The 19,580-nt window shown below is 38.7% G+C and overlaps 1 protein-coding gene across 2 annotated transcripts in view; it reads left to right on the top strand.

Moving 5' to 3' along the window:
- Positions 1 to 19,580, top strand: part of Atp8a2 (ATPase phospholipid transporting 8A2) — a 619,499-nt gene that overhangs the window by 198,125 nt on the left and 401,794 nt on the right. For both annotated transcript variants that reach the window (XM_071610764.1, XM_027941579.2), the window contains exons 17-23: positions 5,541 to 5,646; positions 6,394 to 6,476; positions 10,161 to 10,210; positions 12,533 to 12,602; positions 14,749 to 14,833; positions 15,747 to 15,886; positions 17,691 to 17,829. In XM_071610764.1, the coding sequence (XP_071466865.1) occupies positions 5,541 to 5,646; positions 6,394 to 6,476; positions 10,161 to 10,210; positions 12,533 to 12,602; positions 14,749 to 14,833; positions 15,747 to 15,886; positions 17,691 to 17,829 (673 nt within the window). The remainder of the gene's footprint in view (positions 1 to 5,540; positions 5,647 to 6,393; positions 6,477 to 10,160; positions 10,211 to 12,532; positions 12,603 to 14,748; positions 14,834 to 15,746; positions 15,887 to 17,690; positions 17,830 to 19,580) is intronic.

Here is a 19,580-nt window from a genome sequence, read left to right as displayed (position 1 = left end):
ACACTTGATGATGTATTTCCTTTAGCATTTGAGTCCACCCTGAGAGGGGACAAGGAAGTCACATGGGAAGAGTTAGCCAAGAGTTACCCAGCAGATAAACATAGAAGTGAGCTTTAGAACCTAAATCTGTTTGGATCTTGTTCATTTATTTTTTATTTAAGATCTGGGTTCTTACTGTTTCCCAGGCTGGCCTCTAACTCCAGGGCTGAAGTGATCCTCTTGCCTCAGCATCCCTAGTAGTTGGGACTACATGCGTCGGCCACCATACTGGGTTCATGTTCAGTTCTTAACTAAGATTATCACAGTACCTTCAGCTATTGTAGCTAACCAGGATTAACTGTAGGATCATATCAATTTATTTTTGTTTTTAAGGGTACTTTAAAAAATTTTTGAACTTAGAAAAATATTCAATGATCAAAGCATTTTGGTGAACTGGGAAGGAATCCATGGAAGGGTGATGTGGAAGGTTAGGAAACTTGCTGCTGGTCTGGTTTCATAGGGTTTGTTTCTCAGCATTGATCAACAGATAAAAAAGGTAGCAGAGGGCAAGAGGGTACTGAGTACCTCAGAATCCCAGTGTCAGCTTAAATGAGAGAACCATTTATTTATCCATTGATTTAGCAGATAGTTTGAAGGCCTCATCTACATTAAATACCTTGCTCTAGGTACTAGGGGAAGAGATGAATACAAAATACTCAAGCAATCCTTGTTAACCAGTGAAAAAGAGACATAACATGTTAAGAGTCATCGTCACTTTTTCGGAACAGGTACGATGCAACTCTTGAGCAAGTGGTTTGTTTCGTGTAGGTGGAGGAGTCTCTCCCTTTTTGATGGATTTTTTTGGTTACCACAACTGCTGAGGTGTGGATGTAGTGCTCACCCACCTGTTCCAAGCGTTATTTTCACTGACCAAATGTGGACTGTCATGAAACTTAGAGGCTGGAATGAAACTCATCTGGAGAGGAGATCTTCTGCATGCTGCTGAGATTCTAATTCTTGACATCCTTCTATATTTAATTTATGATTCACACAGTTGTTGTCTCTAAATCTAGCCCCATGTGAGTGTGTGGTGGGCTTCTAAGGGGTCTGACAGTTCCTCACCTCTTTGTCCTGTGCCTGTCCTTCTGTGGATGTTTGAATGTAGACCTAGCACAAAGAGTGTCTCTGCTATTCTTTCCTGTAACTACCACCACTTACTGAGTTCTCCTCCAGGGCCATTGTCACTTCCTTCTCCTTCTAACCTTTCTGTGTTAGTCAGCTTTCTGTTACTAAAACAAATAGCTAGGATAAATCAAGCTAAAAAGAATAGAGGTTTATTTTGGAGAGTTTTGAAGGTTTCAGTCCATGATCAATTGGCCCTGTTGGTTTGGACCTGGGGCTGCAAATCATGACAAGAGCTTATGCCAGAGGAGGCATGTCCAACTCATGACCAGGAATGAGAGAGTGGAAGAGGTATCTGCTAAGATACTAATATTCCCTTCAAGGGTACACTCACAGTGATAAAACTTCCCCCCGAATAGGTCCCACCTCTTAAAAGTTTCCACCACTTTATAATAGCACCAACCTGAGGACCAAACCTGTAATACACAGGTTCTTTTGGGGACATTCCAGATCTGAACTGTAGGAACTCCTGAGCCAAATTTCCTTTTATTCTAATGGAAAGGTCAGTGAGAGAGGGTAAATGCAGCCCTCATGTCCTTGATAAGAAGACATTATCATGAGCATTGAAACACAGGGACAATTAAGGGTTTTTAAATAATCTATATGCTTATAATTCAGTAAAAGAATCATGAGGTCATTTATTTGGGAATTTATTTTCTATTTTCTAATAAAAGCCTACTTGCCTGTGTTAGCATTATTCTGCTTTTTTGGATCTTTGAAACCTTTTGAGGACTTCATCCGTGGTACTACATTCCTGAAGCTGTTTGATGTTTAACATCCACCTTCTCTATAAATGATGAAGACCATACCTCAATATTTGTCCTTAGGAAGGTATGGGATAGGATTCAGTATACTCAATGGACGTTTTTCAGCAGTTTTAATACAGGACCTGTGGATCACTTCATTTTGCCATAATGTGGTTGCAAAGAGAAAATAAGCATTTGAGAATTTTCTGCTATGGATACCTCACATTTCTTTTATGTTGTTTTAGGATCATTGATTAAAACTAAAATATTTGACCCAAGAAAATCCTTTTTTTTTTTTCCTCACAAGAGAGAACTTGCATCTACTTTGAAGTTTTCATTTTTCCTGGGTCATCATGTCTGACTGTCTGGGTCCTTCAGGACTGCTTCAAACTTTGTGTGGGCTGATGGCCGGGAGGGGATTTGACTCTTAGAGAATCAACCTATGGGAAATTTCAAAAGACAGTTCATGTAATTCCTTAAGTGCTTTGCTAACTGGTCCCTTCTGTTTGTGGGAGACACTCCCAACAATGGGCAGAGGAAGAGTACCCCACTTTCTTTTGACACAAAAAATCATTTGTATCTATATATTATTTGTAGATCCAATTGGGCATGCAAACAATTTTAGAATGTAAAATTTCGAGCTATTTGTAAGTTCATCAAATAGAAGATACTCATTTCTAAATGCCTGGCATTTTGTGCATATTAAAACTGTTAACCAAAGGACAGATATGATATGGTTTCATTTATGACGTATATGGGATAGGCAAATTCACAGAGGCAGAGAACAGGAGAGAGGTTACTAGGGGGTGGGAGAAAGAGAGAACAGAGAGTTAAGATTTAATGGCTACAGAGTTATTGTTGGGGATGGTTAAAAATGGATCATGGTGTGGGTACATGGAATTGTGAATGCACACTTAAAATGGTATTTACACGTGTATTTTATCACAATGGAAACCCTTAACTTTAGATAAATAAATAAATAAATAAGTGTACGTATATATGCATGCATATGTGGATATTTGTAATAAACCACTAATTCTTCAAATTATAAAAAAAATTTTTCTTTGTGGAAGTTACAGGAAAAAAATCTTTATTTTTAAACATGGAGCACTTGTCTGAAATACTTTACAGACATTTTTTCTATAGACTTCAGATTGATTTTGTCTCTTTAATTCATTGTAGAATACTAGGTTAGGTAGAAAAGTAAAGGTACGCTAATTTTGTCTCAGGATTTTTTGTTTTGTAAAAATCTTCAGAATTTTGCATGGCACATAACTCAAGGTAGAAACTCAATTTGTTGTTGTTAGGATTATTATTATGCTGTAGTGCTGGGGTGTCAAGTATGATAGGCAAGTAAGTGCTCTACCACTGAGCTACACCTGTAGCCCAAGACTCATCTTGATAAAACTCAGAAAGTATTTCACTATTAGGCTTATTTATTTGCTAGTAAGTCAGTGATCCCCTTTTTCTCTTTGTGGGACAAAGTTGTGTGCAGCGCTGGATGAGTCTCAGATGTGGGGAGACAATCTTGAAGTCTATTTCTCAAATTGAAGTGCTTTTGGGAGAAATTTCTTATCATTTTTGCAGTGTTGGCCTTAAGGGATTTGTAAATTATCTAATCTCATTTATCTGACTTCCATCAACTATAATTTAATGTGAATTTTCTTTTCATGTAGGCTGATAAGAAGCAGCAATGTGAATAGTTGTGATTTCCTTCCACAAACTTGCCCTTAAGTTATAATAAAAGGTCAGAGAAGAAATGAAAAACATTTTTTTGTGGCAGTCATCATCCATTTATGACTTAAAAAACCAACCTCCATGAAAAACAAGGAAGCAGCTTAAATGTAAAAACACACCTATCAGATGTATAGCCAGTGGCCTATAAATTAGAAGGGTCGCACTTGAAGACCTGGGCATGAAAATAACCTCAGTTAATGGAAGCTTGTTACCACCACTGCCTTTGAACATCATTCTTGAAGTGCTAGCTCATGCCAACAGTGGGGAACTGAGCAGGTTAATGTGTTGGAAGGAAAAGGGAAATCGTGTGATTTGTGGATGATAAAATTGTTTGCCTTGAAATCCCAGAGAGTGAACTAAAACTCAGCTAGTAAGAGCTCAGTTACAATTGGAGATCAAATTAATTTACTAAAAATCAATGTGTTTATTTACATCTCAATAATAAACTACTGTAAAAATATAGGGAAGTCAGATTCCATTCATAATATGAAAAGCAACTGATAAAATGCCTTAAATGGATATTAAAAGGAAAACTCCTTATACCAGTGAAATTTAGTAGTGTCTATTCAAGCAGAGGAAATACGGCACAACAAAGCAAATGAGTGACTCCAGAGTCAGGCAGCACCCAGAACCAGAGGTTCTGAGAAATCCACCTACCACTGTGATCTGACAGCATTTATACAAAAACAGAAGTGTGTCATCAAAAACAAGTGAATAGGCTAAGCTTAATCAACCAGATAGATGCAACTTGGCTGGTTACAGTTTAATTAGTTAATTGGCTATAGGACGTCCTGCAACCAACCACAGCTCAGTTACTGAGATTAAATTTGTTATTGGGTTTGTCTGTTGGTGCTTAGTACAGTTGCCCTTTTCAAATCCATCCCCCATTCTGACTTTATTGAAAACAATGCTTTGTATACAGTAGTCACTCAAGTATTTTTTGAGTAGACCAAAAATTTAATAAGATACAGGCCAGGTCCTGTGTTGAGAGGATTTAGATGCCTTTAATGAGTAGGAATACATAATGTATTCTTAGATGGGAAAGACTGTATTAAGGTGTCATTTTCCTTGTGATTATAAATGTGTGTAATCCCAATTTAACTTACAGTTTTTTTTCTTCTCAAGGAGGATGAGAGAAATGGATTTTTTAATGAGGAAAGGATGCACTGCCCTATAAGTGTTGAAATTATGTAGTTAAAAGATCAGACATGAGGGCCTTGGGTTCCATCCCCAACACCAACGCCACACACATACGCAAACCAAGATTAGGCATACTGTAGGACAGATGCCAGCACAGCAGGATGGAAAGTCAAGGAATGCACTTGTTTTGGTGATTCCATGTGTATTGGGAGTGACTTTCCTTTCCTGGGCACACTTCTGTGAGGAAGGCAGAGAGGACAGCCCCACTTGTCCCGGGATCTTAACGGAAGTGGGGAGAAGCCCATGTGCAGCTTGGGAAGTGTGAGATGTGAGTGGGACTGGGGCCCTGGGACTCACAGGAGCAGCTAGGCTGCCTTGATTCTCTTCTGATGGCATGGGCTGGCACTCCAGAGACTCGGAGACACTGAGAGAAGTGACTGCTGCCCAAAGCCTGAGGGGTGGGTGGACAGAAGAACCTCCTGAAAGCAGATGGAGGGCTATGGCAATGGGACACTCGGAGAGGATGTGCCTTATTTGAAGAACTAAAGGACATCAGATCACAGTGGCAGGAGGTGGACTAAATGGGGAACAGGTGTCAGGTCCCAGGGGGCCTGGGGTTCAGCTTAGTATATGGACCCTGTGCTAGAGGGAGAAGGGAATCATTACTGGATTTGAAGCAGGCAATGACATGCATCCAGCTGCAGCATATGGTAGCAGTACTATAACTGACAGGCTAACTTGGCCTCCTGTTTGAAGCCCACAGCCCCTGTTATACAGGAGTTCCTCACCCTGCTGGCTGTTTGCCACACTGTTGTTCCTGAGAAGGATGGAGATGAAATCATCTATCAGGCCTCTTCCCCAGGTGAGTGCTCTAGGTGGATGTGCCCTGCTGGCTCCTGTCCTCGAGATGGGTGTTTGCAATTATTTGTAACAGATGTGGTGATGTAGCTTGCCCCACAGAGACCCTGCTGTTTAGCTCTGGCCTCTTCAACATTTTCACGTCATGACTATTATCATGACTACAGGTATTACAACTCAAGAGAGCTGGTGCTGAGCTCTCCTGATTGCCATTACACTTTAAGTGCCAGGGAAGATCAGGGCCATCTTGTATTTCCTAGTAAAAGTTATGGAACTGGACAAAACTCTCAAGAGAGAACAGGGCTGGTTTTTTTTTTTGCTCATCTTCCCTTCCTTGTGGATTTTCCAACCATTGTGGAAGGTATATATTGGAGCAGTTACTCTTTGCCCACTTCCTGGTGCTCTAAATCCCACAGAACTACAACTAAAACACGACTTTGCTCAGAGGAGATATTTAGTCAGTGGAAATATTAGTTATGTCCATTTGAGAGAACTTGATCCTAACCAAGAAAAGCAGGAGTGCAAATCACTCTTCTGGTGAATTGGCTTTAGGTCCACATCTTTCCATCCTACGGAAGTGCCCATTTCAGGTCCCTGGTGGTAGCAAGAGTGAGTGCTCCTAGTCTGAATCCTTACTACCATGCAGGTAACACCAGGCCTCCCCAACCACGGTGGGTAATTTGAAAAATGGTACTTCCCAGAATTCTATCATGAAGGATTAGTCAGTATTTCACTGATTTCTTATTGACAGATGAAGCTGCTTTGGTGAAAGGAGCTAAGAAGCTGGGCTTTGTCTTCACAGCCAGAACCCCATACTCAGTCATCATAGAAGCGGTAAGGGACATAATTGGGCACATTCCAGTTCACTGCTTTTAAGATTTTCTACTTGAAATGGTATGTCTGTGGTGAATCTCATGGCTAAGTTTCTGTTTTTATTTTGATGAAAAATTAGACTTGAAATGCTCAGTTGAAACACTGAAGTGGTTATGTGATTGTATTTGCTTATCCCCTTTATTTTGTATTGCAGTAATTTCCCCCTCTTCTTCTCGAGAAGTCATTCATGAATTATTTTGAAATTGCTTGCAGGAAAGAACTTCTCAAGTCGTCTCTCTGTTTTCTAGAAGTTGGGAAAGTAACTTCAAGGCCTGGCTGTCCTTGAGGCAGACTTTACACCTCTCTGTAGCCCCAGTGCCTGAGAGTTCTTGCACAGTGGAGTCCTGAGTCCACTGGGCTTCCCTCTCCATAGCTGTGAGGGCTGCGAGTTAGAGGTTAACATCTCTTCTATCTATATGACTATTCCCTGAAGTCAAGGGGTTTATGTATTTTTTCTGATTTGAATTTTCTTTCCTGTGGGTTGCAGAGGGAAATTTAGCAATAGGAAAAGCTTTTTACAAGTCGAGTATCCCTTTTCCAAAATGCTTGGGACCATAGGGTTTTGGATTTTGGATGTTTCAGATTTTGGAATATTTGCATATCATGATAATTTGAAATGGAACCCAAATCTAAACTTGAAATTTATGTTTCATATAGACCTTATTCACACAGCCCGAGGTACTTTTGTATGACACCTGTGTTTTGACTGCAACCTGTCACATGAGGTCAGGTGTGGAATTTTCCATGGGTGATGTTATATTGGTGCTAAAAACATTTTCAGTTTTGGAGCCCTTTGGATTTTGGAATTAGGGATGTTTGACATTTATCAAGAATAAGATTAGGTACAAACACTCTGGGTGAGCAACAGATAAAAATGATGATTGGGACTGGCGAGGTGCTGGCGACGTTAGTGATGACCAGAGAGAAGGGCTGTACTACTCTCTGGATGTCACTGCCTTCCCTCACTTCTGCCCATCCCTCAATTTGGGGGAAATCTAATGGATTATTATAGATTTTGGCATAATGCATCCTTAAGTCCCAAGACTGCCTTAATGCACGTGAAGTTCACTTCCAAATAATATAATAAGTTGATATTGTTCCTGAGTTGGCAGTAGTTCATTTGTCTCTTTTACTTCTAAAATATAAAAATCTACAAAATACCCTACCTTATACAAAGTGCCTCTTTGGGGAGCATCTTCAGTTTCTTTTGGAATATAGAGATCAGATCATGTTTATTTTTATTTTGTTTCTTTTAATCCACAGAGGGAATTTAGTTTACAGAAATGTGCAGTCATTAAAAGTGAAGTACTGATTGAATACAGAATTTACTTTACAGTAACTTAAAATTAAACAAGGTCTTTCCCTTCAGTTTGAGAGAACTTTTAACTGTAATTGTAGTATTTTCTGTTGTGTGGGGACTCTTTCATGTTTCTTTCTGCATTGAGAAAACAGGATATGATGTGGTGGAGGGACATGGGAAGGGTGAGTGGGAATGGGAATGCAGGTAGAACAGCTGCTTCTGCCTGTGTCACAGTGCCAGATAAGCATGGGCAGTAGAGAGCCTGTGGCATGGTTATCATAGATGCTGTGTTGGTATTCCTTTGTTGTTGTTATTATTTTAATTTTTGATACAGAGGATTGAACCTAGGGGTGCTTAACCACTGAGCCATATCCCCAGCCCTTTTTAACTTTTTATTTTGAGATAGAGTCTTACTCAGGGCCTCACTAAGTTGTTGAGGCTGGCCTTGAACTTGCGATCCTTTCGCCTCAGCCTTCTGAACCACTGGGATTACAGGAGTGTGCCACCACCCCTGGCATCCTTTGTTATTTTACTGAGTTTTTTTCCACATGTTCTTTTTAGGTATACATGACAGTAGAGTCTGTTTTGACATATTTATACAAACATGGAGGATATCTTATTCTAATTAGGACCCCAGTCTTGTGGATGTACATGATGTTCAGATTCACTGTGGCATATTCATATATATATGTCAGACTAAGGTTGTATTTCTGGGAATAAAAAGACTGCCTGATTAGTTAGGTCTTATAAACAATAATCATCTAAAAAATTCTATTCAACCATTAGTTCTGAGATATTTGTGAGCCACAGATTCTCTAATTAGCCACCAGGTATTTACACAACATGTCCTTGCTGATCATCACTGTAACAGCTGAGCACATGGGTGGCATGTGGCAGTGGTTGGTGTTAACAGTGGTGCAGAGGAGGCAGTTCCTGGCAGAGAAACAGGATAGTGGCAGAGGGTGCCTTTGAGAATAGGGATCTGAGAGCATTGGGACAGGTTGAGGGGTGGGGGAGCTGGTGGATTTAGAGGGGTGAGTGAAGACTAATGAAGGTTAGATTAAGGAGGTAATTAGAATATTTTAGGATATAGCAAGACAGGCTGAGAATTGTGGTAGGAAGATGGCGATTACTCAGTCATGGACATGGAAATTTGTATGTCACTTCATTGACCATTTCCCTCAAGCCTAAGAAAAGAGTGTTGCCACTATTCACAAGAAATTCACTCACTTGGTGGCAGAAACTGGGTTCAAACTTACATCTGTTGGACTCCAAAGACCATACTGTTTCTACTGTGATGTGTTGGGGGAATAGAAGATTAGATGAAAAAATTGAAAATGGCAGTCATAAAATCTGCCCTTTTTTAGATGGAAAAAATTGTGAATTCTAACTTGAAAGAATCCAAAGGAAAAAGGCTATTTGAGCTGGGTGTGGTGGCACATGCCTATAATCCCAGTGGCTTGGGAGACTGAGGCAGGAGGATCCCAAGTTCAAAGCCAGCCCTAGCAACTTAGTGAGGCCCTAAGCAGGTCAGCAAGATCCTGTCTCTAAATAAAATATAAGAAATGGCTGGAGATGTGGCTCAGTTGTAAAGTGCCCCTTGGTTGTTCAATCACTAGTACCAAAAAAAAAAAAAAAGAAGAAGAAGAAGAAGAAGAAGAAGAAGAAAGAAAAAGGGTCTTTGATTAATTCCCTAAAACTAGGTACACACTGATAACCCCTTATCTGCAGGCTTAAATCTAAGAACACTGAAATTTTAAAGTTTTTCCCTAAGTTTTGGAAATAGTTGTTTGGCAGCAAAACCTATTCAGAACTGACATGAGCTTATTTAGGGTCTTCACGCCTCAGTATTAGTCATACATTTTGTAGCACAAAACAGATGTGTTTATGATAGGATGCTATCTCAGACCATGCTGCAGATGTTATGGTAAATGATCTAGGCACAGATTTTTATAAATGTGTAAAATCCTGAATTCAAAACTGGCCCCAAGGTGCTGTGCAGCTTGTCTTTTTTAGGCTGCACCAAGCTCACTGTGAAGCCAGTGAACTGCAGGATAATGAAGCTTCTTACCAGAAGAGGGAGCTATGACTCTGCCAGATTTCAGAGAAAACTGTGCAGATTGCAAAGGCTTTTGCAGGGGCTAGAGGATAGGGGAGTGTGTGTGTGTGTGTGAGAGAGAGAGAGAGAGAGAGAGAGAGAGAGGGAGAGGGAGAGGGAGAGGGAGAGGGAGAGGGAGAGGGAGAGGGAGAGGGAGAGGGAGAGAGAGAGAGAGAGAGATATTGGGGGACAATTGCTTTGAGATTTTAATACTTTGCAGTTAAGAGCCTTTTTTTTTTTTCTGTAGATGGGAGAGGAAAAGACATTTGAAATCCTTCATGTCCTAGAATTTTCCAGGTATGTCTGTCTTTCAGACACGTGAAATAAAATACTTATTATATATATTTGACAACCTCATCTACGTTTGCATGATTGTATGGTATGCTATTTTAACTATTTGATGTGGCAAATATACCTCCATGAACCCTCTTCCTCATGGAATCTGTGAGTTTCATTAAAGAAAATGAAGCTGATTTTTTTTTTTTTTGCTTTATTTTTATCCAAAAGAAATGTTATGCTTCCGTGTCCTCCTTTTTCTTGAGCTTTCCTGAGCCTGGTATTCTTGCACCAGCAGCTGCAGACATGTCTGCGTGTTTGGAGCAAGTGAAGAGAGTGTTATTTTCATTGGCGTTGCGCAGGTCCCATGAGGTCATACCTCTTGTTTCACTCCAGTACTCCTCCAGAGAGCTCAGAAACTGACAAATGGTGACAGATCAGATCAGATCAGTTCATCCCATCAGAGGCCTGGTCCAGGCAGGACCATTCTTCTGTACATATTCCAAAACATTCCTCCCCAGGGTAGCTTCTTTAAGACATAGGAATATTTTGTGGATTCTTTTGTTTACCTGGAACATTCATAGTTTGTTATGAGAAACCACATCTTTTTAAAATTGGCGCATTATAATTGTACATAATAGAGGGCTTCATTACTGCATATTCATATGAGCACACAATACAATAATATAGTTTGGTCAATTTAGTAGCCATATCTTAATGTTTGTCTCTTTCTCACTTTTTAATATTTAACTGTCAATACAAGAGCAAGGTTTTGTTGCTAATCTCAAAAGTGTCTTTTCCTTTTCTTGAAATTGATGGGTTTTTCAATAATCTTTGGTAAATGATTTACAAATTATTTGCCCTGTTTTCTTTATAAGCTATTGGATAAAGTTTGATTTTTTTTTATAGAAAATATTTTCCAGGCCTAGTCTTTAGTTTTAGGATGTCTAACTTGAATACTGGTGGGTCAGATATTGAATATGCAGTGGGAGAGATGAAGGATGGCTCATGATAGTCGTAGTTCATGTAAATGTGTGTGTGGAGGTTGGGGATGTACAAGAAGTCTCTCTAGACATTTTTGTGCCCCTGGAAGTTTCTTGTTGATAATGGTAAAGCTTTGTGGCTGCGTTAGCTAAGCCCAGCAGTTAATAGTAAGACAAGAGAAAAGAGGGTTAGATGAAAACAGGTAGATAGGGAAGGAGACATGAGGATCTATTTACGAGAGACTACAGGGGAGTAAGAGGAAACAGAGCATTTGTGGTTATACTTGTGGTTCTGTTTTTTTTTAATGGACTCATCTTTTTCCTGATGCCACTTAATTGTGTAATACTCCTTTGGAGTAACTGGTGGTAATCTGCTTTATATATTGAGAAACTGAAACACAAATTCGATAACTTTGCCAACAGTGCTCAACATGTAAGTAGCTGTGAGAGAATATAGATCTAGGTCAGAAAGAGACTGTTGATCAGAAATGTGGGACATTCACAGAGCTGAGGAGATGAAGTCCCAATTTTTTGGAGCTTAGATTCCAGTGGGAATCACCAAGTGGAAAGGCTGCAGAAATGGGTATCTGGGGCCCAGTTGGGGTGTATTTCAGAGGGATGGAGTGTTAGCAAGGGCTTGTACCAGACTGTACAGGAAGGAGTGTGGTGAGTCTTGTGGGCTTGGAGCCTGGTAGGTTACGAGAGGGTTAGTGGGAGATGAGGCAAGACTGCCAGGGTGGGTAGAGAGAAGAAAGAAGAGGAATTTAGGCAATGGAAGTATTGAAGCTAAGTGAGTGGGGATGGATCATGAGATGAGAGATGTGTAGGGAAGTATCCAGGCTTCAGTGAGAAGAAGGGAGAGAAAGAGTACTGTAGTGTCAAATCAGGAGCATTCTACAAATTTGTAATTTATTTGCATTTCTCTTAAAAAGAAGACACATTGAGAAGCTTTTGAATTAAGCTGATCTATATTGAACCTTCCACTTGGCTATTTACTAGGCTTACTTGATATTTTTGAACTGTAAAGTAGAAAAAGAATACTTTTAGAGAGTATTGTCAGAGACAGTTAGATGCACAGGATCCATGATCAAATTCTCCTTTTCTACCTCTCCTTCAAATAGCAGTGCTAGTGAATTTTCTCTGCATGACAGGAAATAGGTTTACATCCATTAGATTTAAATGAAAAGAGCAAGAGATATATAATGCAAGTCCTATTTTGAGGAAAAAAGCATGGAAAAATGGAGCTTGGTCAATTTTAGGGCTGCCAGCTTTTGTTTTGATTGGTGTTCAGTCATAGGACATAGGTCCTATAAAACAGGACAATGACAATCTTTTTTTTTTTTTTTTTAATTCTTAACAGTGACAGAAAAAGAATGTCTGTAATCGTCCGAACTCCATCAGGACAACTTCGACTCTACTGTAAAGGGGCTGTAAGTATTGCTGGTAAGGGTCTCAGATAGTGCATACTTGGTGGCCACTTAGTTAGTTGTGGCTTCTCACTGCTCTCCTCCTGATTTCTTGATTGCTTGCCCAGAGTTGAGAAACTCTTTTAGGTAAAGAACTTGACATAGTAGTAAAAGGTTGCTAAAGCAAATATGCTTCAAGGAGATGTTGCAAAAATGGCAAGTGAAAAGCTTGCTTTTAGCAGTAGTTGGTTTCAGAAATAGCAACTCAATGAGTGTACCATGCAAACATTCAATTCCAGTTTCACCACCATCATTTTGTGATTCTCTGAATATCATTTGTGTGATCTGTGAGAATCTTCAAGTACTCTGTTATATATTGGTTTTCTAGCATCTAGTCTTCTTAACCACTGTATTTTATTTTTTATTCATCATAGAGTGCTATGTAGGTACAGGGGCAGTGTCCATATCTGGCCACATTTTTATTGTTCCTTTTGGTCAGGTTCATAGATCAGTTTTTTTGTCCTGTCTCCCTTCCAGTAACCAGACTCAAAGGTGTTATCTCTAAGGAAAGATGTTATTGCTTTTGAGTTTTATTTGTAAAACTACACCCTGGTAAATGGTGGTCTTGTGGGTTGTGGGAAAGAATTGTTATGCTTATTTTTTAAAAAACTATGTTGAGAATATGATACTATACTAGGATTAGTGGTCTGTTGAAAATTTTTTATTTTATTTTTTTTTACCAACTGTGGGGCAAAAGGTGATTTTTATTTAAGTACACTATAACTAGAGCTCTTTAAGGATGAGTAATGCATGGTACTTCTTAAGGCATTATATCTGGAACCATAAAGAATTCTGCTTTTATAGAGCAGCAATTTAAGTTAAGGTCTTTGAGGCTATGTCCTTACAAAATATTCATTTTGGTTGTGGGGAGTTACTGGAGATTGAACCCAGGGTGCTCTACCAATACACCTCTAGCCCTTTTTATTTATTTATTAATTTTGAGACAGGGTCTCACTAAATTACATGAGGATGACTGAACTTTTAATCTTCCTGCCTCATCCTTCTAAGTCACTGATATTACAGGGCATGTCCCTGGCTATATGATATTCTTTTTAAACTTTGTTTATTTTTTGCTGTTGTATTCTTAGTACCCCAGCAAGTTCTTGGTCAATATGAGTTGGCAGGGAGGAAGGTATAAATACACAATAGTGTAAATATGAAAATGCTGCAAAGATTTATTTTCTTTTTATAGAATTTAATTCTTCCAAAACACTCCCCCAAACCAAACTAGTTTTAAAATAATGCATGCTGAGACTATATGCAATGAATAACATAGTTGATGGATTATTATGGTATTCAGGTCAGATGAGCTATGTCCAACCACGTGTTTCTCAGAACGGGGTTTAGTGCTTTGTGGGTTGTGCTTTCCCTGGTTAGGAGCATCTCTGTTGTCAGGAAGCAAGGTTGTACTTGGGTAACAGGCTGTGCATCGTTTCCATTTTTTAAAGGTATTACAGGCTGAGCGTCCCTCATCTGAAAACCCTGAATCGAAAATACTCTAATATCTAAAACTTTTTGAGCACTGATATGACACAAGTGGAAAATACCACACCTGACCTCATATCATGAGTCACAGACAAAACACAGGCACAGTAAAAGTACTGTATACAATTACCTTCAGGCTGTATGCGTAAGGTGTGTGTGTGTGGACACAAGTAAATTTCATCTTTAGAGTTGGGTCTCTTCCCTGAGATATCTCATGTATACACAAACATTCCAAAATCCCAAGTTCAAAATACTTCCAGTCTCAAGCCTTTGGGATCTTAATCTATATACACTTTAGGATGTGAGTTTTGCAGATGTGTGTAATAGTAGGTACTCTTATATCTTTGATTAGTCTCCTGGCTCCTAGGGTCCTCCATAATGTATTTTTGTTTGACTTTGAAGGTGCATAACAGATTTTGGTTTTTTTGGACACATCCATACCCAACATTTTCCCCCAAAGCTCATGCTCAAGCCCGGCCAAGAACTTTATTCTTACTTGCCCACTCAAGTATTTTTGTGCACATTAGATAAACACTAATAAAACCCAGCCATGTTTAGCATGTTGACTGAAAGACTTCCTGAACAAGAGTTTGCCAGTCACAATGAATGTTTCCCTATTTTATAGGATAATGTCATTTTTGAAAGACTTTCAGAAGACTCAGAATACATGGAAGAAACATTATGCCATCTGGAATATTTTGCCACAGAAGGTAAGCAAAATTTGGAAATGTTATTTTTTTACCACTGAAGCGGTACTCTAAAGCATTCGTGGCTGATGCTTGGATAAGCAGTCATATTCCAAACAGATGTCTTTTTTTGAGCAGTACTTGGGTTGCTTTACAGGAGGAGATTCTTCAGGTGCCTACCCCTGCCCTCTCATCTCCATATTCTGTGCCTATGGCAGCAACCAAATAAGTGGCAAAGTCCAAATTCAATTCTCTGCCAACTCGTAACTAGCAGTACACCAGGAGACACAGGCTAACTCACCTGTAGGATGGTCTTGTAGTTAGTCCCTTTTGAGGAAAACTCATGTGCTTCTTTCTCTGTCCTCTTCTTATACTTATGGCACTGGCTTATCTACAACTTCATGGAATAATTCACTGAAAACTTTTTTTTTTTTTTTTAATTTTGAGATGAGACAGGGTCTTGCTAAGTTGCTGAGACTGGCCTCGAACTTGCAATTCTCCTGCCTCAGCCTCCCAAGTCTCTGGGCTTATAGACATATGTCCCACACCTGGCACAAAGTTAGAAATGATTCTATAACCAACACACATACTGCAACCTAGGATAGTTATTTTTAGCCAGTTTCCTGCCTCTTTGCTTGCTGATTCTTGCCTCTGGAACCTGGATCATATACAGCTCCTGTGTCCCTCTGCTGTGGATAATTCATTCTTATTACTTCTTATGCACTCAAACTTATAGAATAGATGGTTTGCATTACAGTATAATAAAGTAGTTTTTAAATTTCTCTTTGAAGATGTGCAGATTTTTAAATTTGATTGGTTGTAAAAGAAGCTGATTTCTTTTATTTGGGAGGGCATGCTTATGTAAAAGGAAGTCACATGATGTCCCCTAGCAGATAAAAGACCCTTCTTGAGGTCTTCACCAGTGGCTGTTTTGCAGGCTTGCGGACTCTCTGTGTGGCCTATGCTGATCTCTCGGAGGATGATTATGAGGAGTGGCTGGAAGTCTATAAGGAAGCAAGCATCATATTGAAAGACAGAGCTCAGCGATTAGAAGAGTGTTACGAGATCATTGAAAAGGTAACCATATAGAGAACAGTCTTCATTTACCCAATGAAGGACTTAACTACTGTTGAACAAAGTCTTTGAAGCAGGAATCTTTTGCTATATTATGATTTTTTTCTTGTGTTTTAACCAACTGACAGCTTTTAATACTTTTTTCGTTTAAGAAGCAAAAGTAGCATTTAGTTTTCATGGGTTATCTCAAAGGCCTAGCCACCTCAGCTAAGTATTAGTGATATCTTAAGAAATACCAGGTCAAAAATAGCATTAATGACTTTCTGGGTTTGCCTAACATGAGGTTTAATGGATTAGCTCAACCTCTTGAGTTACATGAGCAATCATAGTGCTCTCTAGGCTGGTTATATGTTGTAAATGTGAACACATTTCACACTTCTTTGTTTTAATAACATTTATATTTTTTTGTTTCTACTCCATGCTCATGACTTTAATTTTTTGTTGTTGCTGTGTGTTTTTTTTCAGTTTATCCCAAGATATTAGATAATTTTTCTACTTATTTGGATTCACTTGGGAGCTAAGTTTCAACATTTTCTATGTTTGAGCAACCATTTGGGTCATCCATTTTCCAGTTTCTATGGCTTCGAAGGCATCACCTCTACTTTTTTCGTTCCTTTGTGGGTTTTAAAATTTTCCTTTGCTGTTTTATACTCAGCTTTTGAGTTTTATATTAAGCTGTTTACATTAAATTATTTTGTGGAATCTGAGTAGGACTAGAACTGAATTAAAGTATTCATTTGCCCTGGTGTACTGGTTCAAACAAATGAAGAAAATCTGAGCTGAATTAACTTTAACAAGGTTTACTAGAGCAGGAAAGAGTTCTAGCACAGAGCAGCACTACCAGAAGAGGATGGTTCAAAATGGACTACTCCATCCTATGTGTAGGTTGTATTTATCGCCAGAGGAAAGGAAATGACATACAGGATCAATCTGAGTGGCAGCATTTGGCAGTTGTCATTTGCTTTATATGATCATGTTTCAGCCCCTGATTGACTGGAGGTTCACCTTCTGTGATTGGCCGAGACTCAGTTGCTTGGTTATTAGGGTAATTTGCCTTTCATTATGTATTAAGGCTGCATTAGGCCAAGCTTTATCTAATCCAAACATGGAGAGAAGTTTAGGTCAAACATAATTTAATACTAGAAATATCTAAAATTACTTTTAGAATCAGAAAAAATGATTAAATAGGTTTCATGCCTCTATGGTATCAAACGTGGTAGATGTTCATGAGGTAGTAGACTTTCCATAGACTGGTTGAGGTGCTATATTATGGAGAGACTCACCAGAGGCAAGTAAGTGGTGAACAATAGATCACACAACCACACTCATACTCAGCGGGAGTTGATTCTTGAAGAGGACTATAGGGGACAGCAATCTTAAGATACTTTGATATTTTCTTCTCTAGCTGTTGAATTCTTAGTATTATAGGTTTCTTATTCTGGCACTTCCAACAAAGTATGCCATTTAGAATGGGTTCATCTCACATATTAAACCATGATACTTGGCACAGGAGCAGAGTGAGAATAGAGAACCTGTGAACTGTTAGTGTTTTCAGGGTGACTCGCCCATGTGCTTTGATGATTTCTTTTATAATGCCTATGTGCCGAGAAGTAAATGATAAGTGCTGGTTGCCTGTGTTGGAAATACCCCACACCTATATATCAGTGATCTACAAATATGGGTTTAGTGTAAAGGATTTAAGTAACTGTCTCTGAACATTTAGGTCACCTTTCTTTTGGCAGAGTTTTGTCACTAATGTTGCTCTTAAGCATGAAATAGTCTTTAATGAAGATGTTTTTCAACCTAGGATTTACTGTTACTTGGAGCCACAGCCATAGAAGATCGTCTTCAGGCCGGAGTTCCAGAGACCATAGCAACTCTGTTGAAGGCAGATATTAAAATATGGGTATTGACAGGAGACAAACAAGAAACTGCAATTAATATAGGTAATCAATTTAAAAAATAATTTTCCAATGCTGGTTTTTGGATTATGTTTTAGTGTTTTGTAGACATGTTTAAGTGTTTCTTTAATGCATTGATGGGTGATTTTTTAAAATAATTTTTAAAAATATTTATTTTTTTAGTTGTAGTCGGACACAATACCTTTATTCCACTCATTTATTTTTATGTGGTGCTGGGGATCCAGCCCAGGGCCCTGCATGTGTTAGGTGAGTGCTCTACTGTTGAGCCACAATCCCAGCCCCAGTGGATGATGTTTTCTAGAACTCTTTGTTTGCTGGGCCAGGGAAAGTTTACCCAAATCTAATGAAGTGTTTTTAGGAGTACTATCTACTTGTTATAAACATTTAAACTATTATAGCTTTCTGAAAAAATTAAACATACTCATATAGTTGAAAACTTTGAATTTCTTATTTCTTTCTTCACAAACTTTTAGACTGAGAGAGGTGGGTGTGGTGGCACATGCCTGTAATTCCAGTGACTCAGGAGGCTAAGACAGGAGGACCTCAACTTAGCCCCTGTCTCAAAATAAAAAATTAAGAGGGTTGTGGATGTAACTCAGTGGTAGAGTACCTCTCCCTGGGTTCCATCCCTAGCTCCTTAAAAAAGACAAAAACAAAAACACTAAGAGAACATGTTTTCACTAGATTTAAATATGCATTATTTTTATAATTATGACCAATTTTAAAGATTTTAACAGTCATTGGGTTTTTCTGTGGGCATTACAACTTTCTTTTCCCCATTTTGACTGGCATCCTCCTTGCTTGGTGAGCATCACAGAGATGAAAGTTGAAGACAGGTGGGTTAAGTCAGAATAGCTTTGTTAAAGAAGCACATTTTAAATTTGAAAAGAAGTTGAAGGGCTGGGGATGTGGCTCAAGCGGTAGTGCACTTGCCTGGCATGTGTGTGGCCTGGGTTCGATCCTCAGCACCACATACAAACAAAGATGTTGTGTCCGCTGAAAACTAAAAAATAAATCTTAAAATTCTCTCTCTCTCTGTCTTCTCTCTCTTTAAAAAAAAAGAAGATGAAGCTACTAGTTTCTTAAAAATTTAATTTTGATTATGTGAAATATATTTAAGTTATCTGATTATTTGGCCACCATTATGGTATAATAAGACCTGGTACATATGTGATAAAATAAATACATAATGATTATGTAACTTACACTGTCTTTATGGAAACAGATTGTATGTCATTGCTTAGTTTAGGAAAAAAAATTACTGAAACCTGTGAATGTATATAGCTGTAGTCCTTTACAGAGTAGTCTCCTTGGAATATTATCAACTTAATCCAGTGGTGACTCTTTCCTTAAAACCTGCTCTTTAGAATCAGAGTTCTCTCTCTCTCATAACCTTGTTTGTACACAATACCTGCCCTCTGGGATGAGTTTCATTTTTTTGTTTGTTTAAATAGATGTGTCATTTAATCATATCTTATGAAGGATCTTGCTAATAAAATGCAATTTAGGTTAGTAGACAACTGAAGTTAAGGTCACAAGAGAGTGATATGAAATTTATAAACAATCTTGGAAGCATCAGCTATAGACTTTATTCATGGGTTTGTGCTGGTTGTCATTCAAATGCATAATCTTGGACAAGAGCATGATAGTATTTCAGTACAGACCCATTGTTGCTACTAGAAAATACTTATTTGATGATGTGTCAGTAACATTTTCATAAGTGAAGGATGATGCGTTTGCTTTTTTGGCTTCTGTCTTTCTGAATGTGTATATAG

This window comes from Marmota flaviventris, chromosome 4 (genome assembly GCF_047511675.1).
Source record: "Marmota flaviventris isolate mMarFla1 chromosome 4, mMarFla1.hap1, whole genome shotgun sequence".
Lineage (NCBI taxonomy): Eukaryota > Metazoa > Chordata > Mammalia > Rodentia > Sciuridae > Marmota > Marmota flaviventris.
The sequence above is the reverse complement of the archived record's forward strand: the minus strand, read 5'-3'. Positions and strand labels throughout refer to the sequence as shown.